Consider the following 8,510-nt stretch of genomic DNA (forward strand, 5'->3'; position numbering starts at 1 on the left):
CCCCCCCCTTTTACTTATCTCTTCCTGTAACTTTTATTTTCCTTCCTGTAACTTTTAAGAATCTAAAACTAGCATTGATTAAGGTTGTTTCCAGTTAATGCTTCCCTGAACATTATTTTGTACAAAATAGAGTAAGGTAATGGTCTTAGTTGGTTAAATAAAACGTAATATTTAATGATCGTTTGTTCATTATTAAGTCTTTTATTCTGTTTTGATACTTGGCCTTCTTGGTTTCCCCTATGTTCACATCCAACCATGCGCTTCACCTCTTAAGAGTCTCCTTTGGTTCTGCCTCTGCTCTTATTCCCGTGAACTTTTTAGTCCTAGCATACATAAATTTGCTTTTTAGTCCTAGCATACATAAATTTGCTTTTTAGTCCTAGCATACATAAATTTGCCTTCATCTGAGGCAGCTGGTAGAAACATAGTAGCCACAGATGCGCTTTTCAAATTTTCTAGAATCCGCATTTTAAGTTACATAGGCAAAATTAACTTTAATAATGTAATTAATTTAACCCAAACTTAAGAACCCAGTGTGTCCAAAATTGTATTATTTGAACATGTAATCAACATAAAAATTAACATTTTGAGTGTTTTATTTTTCTGTACTTAGTCTTCAAAATCTGCTATGTATTTTACACTCAGACAGGACATCTCAATTCACACTAGCCAGGCTTTAAGTGCTCAGTAGCCATATGTAGCTACAGTAGTGGCTAATGCAGATCTAGAGAATTTCTGTCTTTATGCCTTAGAGCTATCTTACATCCCTCTATATCCACTGCTCGGAAGGAAGGTTGGGCAATCTACTTCCGTAGTGATACCGCCTCAGAAACCCAAGGGGAGGGGTTGTTCTGAGTCAGATCCCACTCCAGTGGTTGCGTTGTGTTGAGTGTATCCACTGCTGTAGGTCAGATTTCATGGAAGAAATCTGTTCCTGAATACTTATACTAATGCACTCGTGAAGTATTTATGTTAAGTGAAAGGGCCTCCTCCCTGCGCTCTTTTATCATTTAGACTTGGTACTGGTTGTCCTGTTCTACTCTCTCACACAAGTAGAACCTAGAACTTGTCCATCTTTCCCCTAGTGTAGCAGCTAGAATACTGCTGTTAATAATCATCAAAACAACAGTGTTTAGCCAGTTAGAATTACAATCTTGGTTATTTCTTCTTCCCACCACTCCTCCCTCTCCTCCTTTTTTTGAAATGCTAAACTGAGCATTTATTTATTGTGTGTTGCATAATAAATTATTCAGCCTTTGCAGTGCTTTTTTCCTGTGCCTTTTGAATGACAAAGATACCAACTTCCCATAGGAAAGTGATGACCCAATGGCCTATATCCACTTTACTGCTGAAGGGGAAGTTACCTTCAAATCAATTTTATTCGTGCCCACTTCTGCTCCACGTGGTCTGTTCGATGAGTATGGATCTAAGAAGAGTGACTACATTAAGGTGGGTTTGTAAGCAGTGTAAACTGAATTTAAAATTTGAAAGTGTAATTTCCAGAAAGTGATGTTTTTGTCTCTTTTTAGCTCTATGTGCGCCGAGTATTCATCACAGATGACTTCCATGATATGATGCCCAAGTACCTTAACTTTGTCAAGGGTGTTGTGAGTATCTGAAGATGAGGGGGATGGGGAACAAGTCTTGCATTGTTTTATTGTTGGGTTATGGTTTGGTTTCCTGCAGTGGTTTTTTGCTTATTGACCTTACTTTTGCTATCTAAAGGTAGATTCTGATGACCTCCCATTGAATGTTTCCCGTGAGACTCTTCAACAGCATAAACTGCTTAAAGTAAGTGCCTCAGGGAAGAGACTGGCTGCTTTGCTTTTGACTGGGGTTTGGAGGGCAAGCTCCATTAGTAGGGTCACCAGATGGAGTCTAGTCCTTGGATATTGAGGTGAAGAACTTCCTTTTCACTCTGAAATTATCAGATCCTCAGAAATTGGTTCTTTCCCTCCCCCCCCCCCCAAGAAATTGGTTCTTTTCTCCCCAACATTTTCTAATAAAAAATTTCAAACATAGAAGAGTTGAAGGAGTTGTATAATGAATATGCATATATACCTACTACCTGCCTGGTCTGTGAGGAGTTCTGGTAGTGTAGTAGGTAAGGGATTTGGCTGCTAACCAGAAGGTTGGTGGTTCAACCCCATCACTTGCTCTGTAGGAGGAAATCTACTTCCATAAAGATTTACAGCCTTGGAAACCCAATGGGGGTTGCTATGAGTCAGAGTCAACTCTGTGGCAGTGAGTTTATTTATTTTTTGCATGATCCATGATTAACATTTTGCTATAGTTTTATCACATACCCATCCATTTACCAAACTTTTTGAGAAATTTTTTTTCTAGAATCTTTATAAATAGAAGACTCTAGGTTTTTTTTATTATTATTATTATTATTTTAAACTGTTTGAAAGTAGCCCATTTTTTTAGGCCCTAGAAAGGGATTATCTAAGGTTAGAATATAAATACTCAATCTTCTGACTATTTCCACAATTTTGTGAGTATTCCCACTGATAGCTTAGTTTTAGCTCAGGAATCTTTGGGTGAAACAAAAAGTTAAGCATGTTACTGTGGTTACTGGTGGTTCAGCCCCATCCAGAGGCACTTTGGAAGAAGGTCTGCTTCTGGAAGGTCACAACCTTGAAAACCCTTGGAACAGTTCTCTGTGCACTTGAGGTCACCATGAGTTGGAAGTGACTTGGCAGCAACTAACAACCACCCAGGAGTGCTCCACCATTCCCTGCCCCTCAGTGAATGGCAGGAGCAATGCCCTGCCTTTGTATCTACTGTCACCATTACTCCTCTGGTACCCTGTATAATACAGATTCTCAAACATTTGAGATAATTCTTTATTTTATTTATTTTAGGTAATTAGAAAGAAGCTTGTCCGTAAAACTCTGGATATGATCAAGAAGATTGCTGATGAGAAATACAATGACACTTTTTGGAAAGAATTTGGTACTAACATCAAGCTTGGTGTGATTGAAGACCACTCAAATCGAACACGTCTTGCCAAACTTCTTCGATTCCAGTCTTCTCATCATGCAACTGACATTACTAGTCTAGACCAGTATGTGGAAAGAATGAAGGAAAAGCAAGACAAAATCTACTTCATGGCTGGGGCCAGCAGAAAAGAGGTAAGGAACTCTAAATGTCAGGGATGCTGGTATGCAGCTTAAGATTTATAGCCGACTCTTGAAGAAACAAAAAGAAAACCTAATTGTAACTGGTGTAGGTATGCATCCTAGTCAGTCGTTAACAGGCAAAGTCACTTGGACTCCCTGCACTCTTAAATCTTTATCTGTAAAATGGGGTTGTTAATACTATACAAAAATAGCTACTAAGAGGAACAAATGCCTAACTCTTTCCCTTAATTTTGTAGGCCGAATCATCTCCATTTGTTGAGCGACTTCTGAAAAAGGGCTATGAAGTGATTTATCTCACAGAACCAGTGGACGAATACTGTATTCAGGCCCTCCCTGAGTTTGATGGAAAAAGATTCCAGAATGTTGCCAAGGAAGGAGTGAAGTTTGATGAAAGTGAAAAAACTAAGGAGAGTCGTGAAGCAATCGAAAAAGAATTTGAGCCATTGCTCAACTGGATGAAAGATAAAGCTCTTAAGGACAAGGTACTCTAGAAATTACAAATTGTGAAATTTTAACATCTGCATTTTAAAGTGTTTTTCTTTTGTCAACTAATCAAACTTTGTATTGCTATGATGGAATATTACATAGCCTTTCAAAGTTAAAAAGACAGTACCCAGATGTAGAATAATGGGTCCTATCTTTTTAATTTCTCTTAGTTCAAAAATTTTAAGGTCCTCCCAATAGTTTTATCCAGATTATTAAACTATTCTAACTTTGAAAAATTTTTATACTATATTGCTTTTGTGATAATTGTTCAGAGGTTAAATATGTATATGTTAATGTTTTTAAAAGTTGGTATTTAAGTATTTTTATTGCTGAGTAAAAGATGAGATTAAATGACAGTGTCCCCTAAGAATTCCTAAACCTGAATGAATGGAAGATACATTTATGACCTGCTTCTATGTTTATTGCGAAATGATGGGATTCTTAAGAAGTTAAGTACAGTTACTGAATGGCTTTAACCACTGATACTTGTATGGCTCTAACTTTGGGTTTCTTGCCCTAAGATTGAGAAGGCTGTGGTGTCTCAGCGCTTGACCGAGTCTCCGTGTGCTCTTGTGGCCAGCCAGTATGGCTGGTCTGGCAACATGGAGAGAATCATGAAGGCCCAAGCATACCAGACAGGCAAGGACATCTCCACAAAGTAAGCATCCTTGGGAAATCCCTGCCAAACTTCCTTTAGGACAGAAGTGTCCACCACTGTCTGCTATATACTAAGAGGACAACAAATTGAAAAAGAATTCCTGCTACATTGATAAAGAAAAGGTCTTGGCCTCATGATCATTGTTTTATAGTATTTTATATTCAAATGGAAATTTTCATAAGCATGCTGTCTTTATTTTTGGATTGTATTGTGTGGTAGGCCTAGTATCTGGACTTTTTACATTACAGATAAGGTTAATGATGATGGCATTATGACATGATTTAATTCTCAAATGAATTAAATTCTTAAAATTGCCCAAACAGTATGTCCTATAAAATAAAGTTTAAAAGGCTAACAAGTTAGCAGGTATTTGAACTCAAGGACCAAGTACTTAGAAGTAAAATAGGTTATGGAACTCTCTCTTTTGCATGGGCTTAGATTTTAATGTCATAGTGGTGCCTTTGGAAGTGACTTGTTCCCTACTTTTATATTCTCTTCCTCTACCAAGAATATCTTCATTTACTATCTAGTCATACTTTTTCTTCGGTCCTACCTTAAGGGTTATTCTTCTTGAAGCCCTGTCTCAAAAGTATAGTCTTCATTGTTGTCACAATCAAAAGTCACTTTAAGAAAAATGTTTATACTCTAAAATGGTAAAATGTTACCGTGTTAACTGATGTCTCATTCCCTGGCTAGATTATAAATTCCAGGTGGAAAAGAAGTGTTCTATTTATATGATATCTTATGGCAGCAGTGAGCATTCAGTCAATAAATGTCCAATTAATAATTAATTTCAGTAACTGATTAATTATCCTATTGTGTCCATTGACTAGTAGTCAGAAGTAGATAACACCTCCTGTCTTTGTGACTTTCAACCTCATACAACAAAGCAAGTCCTCAAATTGTCAGGTCGTATGTAGGTAATAGGAGCTTGGGTGGTTTAAGCATTTGGCTGTTAACCAAAGAGGTCACTGGTTTAAACCTACTAGCCACTCCATAGGAGCAAGATGAGGCAGTCTGTTTCTATAAAGATTTATAGCCTTAGAAACTCTGTGGGGTGGTTCTACTCTGTCCTAGGGTCGCTATAAGTCAGAATTCTACTAAAAACCAAAGGGTTTGGTTTTTGCACGTAATGAATGAGTATGCTGAGATAGGGACAGATGTGGTTCCTACCGTCTGAGCTCAAGTTTGAGCTGCAGGAGGGAAGTATATCACAAGCAGCAGTAGAATGCTAATGATTGCGAAGATGTGTTCAAGATGCATTGGTGCTGAGCTCAGGAAAAGGCAGCATATTGGTGCAGCCATCACCAAGAAGGTGGCATTTCTAGAACTCTGAGGGAGACAGCTGCAACTAAGACGATTAGAATCAGGAGGGATGCACATAAATCATCCATCAGCCAAGAGTTCTGGGCACTTGTGATTCATCAGTGATACGTTGTACACTCTCATCTACCCATGCCACTCCCTTAAAAGGGAATGTGTGATGTAGCACTCAATATTTAAGGACACCTTGATTTTTTTCCCAAGGGTTATTGTGTATAATTACGAAAGTTAGTAATAGCATAAGAAAACTGTACAGACCCTAAAAAACTTTTGTTTGTTAATGTTCATATTTATCCCTTAACAGTTACTATGCCAGTCAGAAGAAGACATTTGAAATTAATCCCAGACATCCATTGATCAGAGACATGCTTCGACGGGTTAAGGTGAGTAATACTACAGCCATCTTCCTATTTGTCTTTTAATTTGAATACTTTGCATTTTTTAATATCAAATGTGTGGCTTCTTCCATTTCAGGAAGACGAAGAGGATCAAACAGTTTTGGATCTTGCTGTGGTTTTGTTTGAAACGGCGACGCTGAGGTCAGGATATCTTTTACCAGACACAAAAGCATACGGAGACAGGATAGAAAGAATGCTGCGCCTCAGTTTAAACATTGACCCTGATGCAAAGGTCTGTATCCCCTGCCTCCCTCACATGGGCTGACTCCCCCCCCCGCCCCCATAAGAATAAGCTTCCCATGATTAAGTGATGTAGCTCTAAGAAGTCTGACTGATTTTTACTTTTTTAAACAGTTTTACTAATGTTTGAATCCCCATAGTGCCAGGCACTAACTAAGCTATAATTTAATGAGAAATTCTACTTTAATATGTTTTTTGCTTGTCTCCCTGTTACTAAGCTATTAACTCTTAATTTAAAGGACTTGTTCTACAGTTCTGAATAAACAGGAGTGAAGTAAATTATGATCTTTAAATAAATAAATAGAATGAACAAATGAATAAGTAAATAAGTAAGGTGAAAATAGATTCGGGGTGTTCATGGGTTCATGTATGTTGTCATAAATATTGTCTACAAGGTGGAAGAAGAGCCTGAGGAAGAACCTGAAGACGCAGCAGAAGACGCAGCAGAAGATGCAGAGCAAGATGAAGAAGAAGAGATAGATGCAGGAACAGATGAGGAAGAACAAGAAACAACAAAGGTATGGAGCAGATCATTTTACGTATTTACCTTCTTCTTCCTACTTCCCCAAAAAAGGCCGGAAACGCTGAGATGTTTTAAAACAGATTTTCCTTGGCTCATAATGTGTATGTATTTCCTGCTTACATCTGCCTTGCTATAGAGCATAGTTAGGCTGTTTTTAAATTTCTGTTCATTTTTAAGGGCCACTGATCTTGGTGGGTCCTAAATTACTTGCAGATAAACAAGGTGAAGTTGTGGCTTATAGCTAAAATACCCGGAAATAATCTGGGCCCATTTAAATTGTTTCCGTATCTGAACCTCTGTAAGGTGGGGTTTTGTATGTTTTGCTTATAATATCTTTTGGCTTTTGTTTCACAGCAGTCTACAGCTGAAAAAGATGAATTATAAATTATACTCTTCACCGTTTGGCCCGTGTGTGGAGAGAGAATGTGAAATTGAAGTCATTTCTTTTTGGAGAGACTTATTTTGGAAGCCCCCCACCCCTACCCCCTTCTCCCCTGCACTGTAAAACGTTGGGATTGTGGGTCACAGGAAGAAGTGGGTTTTTTAGTTGAATTTTTTTTTAACATTCCTCATGAATGTAAATTTGTACTATTTAACTGACTATTCTTGATGTAAAATCTTGTCATGTGTATAAAAATTAAAAAGTTCCCAAATACCCAGTGTCTTGCCTTTGTTGTCATAATCCATTGTGGGTGGCACAGAAGGTTAAATGCTTGAGTGCCAGCTGACAGGTTGGTGGCTTGAACCTCCTTACCCGGAGCTGCCTCAGCAGATGGGCCTAGCAGTCTGCTTCCAGAAGGTCACAGCCTTGAAGCCCTGTGGACCAGAGTTCTCTCTGCTCTGCACACAAGCTGTACTTTCCCCCTTAAAAAATAAATGGCAGCTCATAGATAAACATACTATAAGGTACAGTTTCTTAATGAAACAAGGTTATACTAGTTGATTGTGGTAATGTTTGACTCATATTTTGTCTACCATGAATTACTGTTTTTAATAAAGATTGTATGATATAGAAGCTAAAGCATCATACTGCAATTATAAATTACTAAAACTTTTGTCCTCTCCAAAAACCAAACTCAGTGTCCCTGTAGGACAAGGTAGAACTAACTGCCCCTCAGGGGCTCCCAGGCTGTAATCTTTAACAGAAGCAGACTGCCACAGCTTTCTCCAATGGAGCCACTAGGGAGTTCAACTGCCACCTTTCAGTTAGCAGCCAAGCACTTAACCATTGTGCCATCAGAGCTCCTTTTGCCTTCTCACACTTTCCTACTAAAAATTCTAAATTTCCATTGCTTCCAGAAGGAAACAAAAGTATCATAATCCCTCAGGTTTTAATAAAAACAAACATCTATATCATACAAGGAGTTCTGGTGGTATAGTGCCTGAGGCATTTGCTAACAAGAAGGTGGTTCAAACCCACCAGCCACTCCATGGAAGGAAGACTGGTACTTCCCTAAAGCTACAGCCTCAGAAACCCAAAGGGGGTCGCTATGAGTCAGAATCAAGGATGGCAGTGAGTTTGGGTTTTGTTCTTTTTTTTTTTTTAATATACCTTGCATAAAAACTGACAGTTCAGTTACTAGACAGGTTCCAATGGGACTCTCGGTTGATTTTAAACAATTTTGTCAAATTATACTGAATTACTTTTTTTTTTTTTTTTTATTAGGATTTGGGTGAAGATTTACAGAGTAAATTCACTTTTCATACAGCAGTTCACATATACTTTGTCTCATGTC

At 38.1% G+C, this 8,510-nt stretch overlaps 1 protein-coding gene across 1 annotated transcript in view; it reads left to right on the top strand.

The window, feature by feature from the left end:
* Positions 1-7,158, top strand: part of HSP90B1 (heat shock protein 90 beta family member 1) — an 18,699-nt gene extending 11,541 nt beyond the window's left edge. The window contains exons 9-18 of the mRNA XM_007952391.2: positions 1,312-1,449; positions 1,530-1,607; positions 1,726-1,791; positions 2,868-3,137; positions 3,383-3,628; positions 4,154-4,290; positions 5,918-5,996; positions 6,088-6,243; positions 6,647-6,769; positions 7,129-7,158. Of these exons, the coding sequence (XP_007950582.1) occupies positions 1,312-1,449; positions 1,530-1,607; positions 1,726-1,791; positions 2,868-3,137; positions 3,383-3,628; positions 4,154-4,290; positions 5,918-5,996; positions 6,088-6,243; positions 6,647-6,769; positions 7,129-7,158 (1,323 nt within the window). The remainder of the gene's footprint in view (positions 1-1,311; positions 1,450-1,529; positions 1,608-1,725; positions 1,792-2,867; positions 3,138-3,382; positions 3,629-4,153; positions 4,291-5,917; positions 5,997-6,087; positions 6,244-6,646; positions 6,770-7,128) is intronic.
* Positions 7,159-8,510: the final 1,352 nt, after the last annotated feature.

This window comes from Orycteropus afer, unplaced genomic scaffold, assembly GCF_000298275.1.
Source record: "Orycteropus afer afer isolate SDZICR_OR568_19922 unplaced genomic scaffold, OryAfe1.0 scaffold00334, whole genome shotgun sequence".
Lineage (NCBI taxonomy): Eukaryota > Metazoa > Chordata > Mammalia > Tubulidentata > Orycteropodidae > Orycteropus > Orycteropus afer.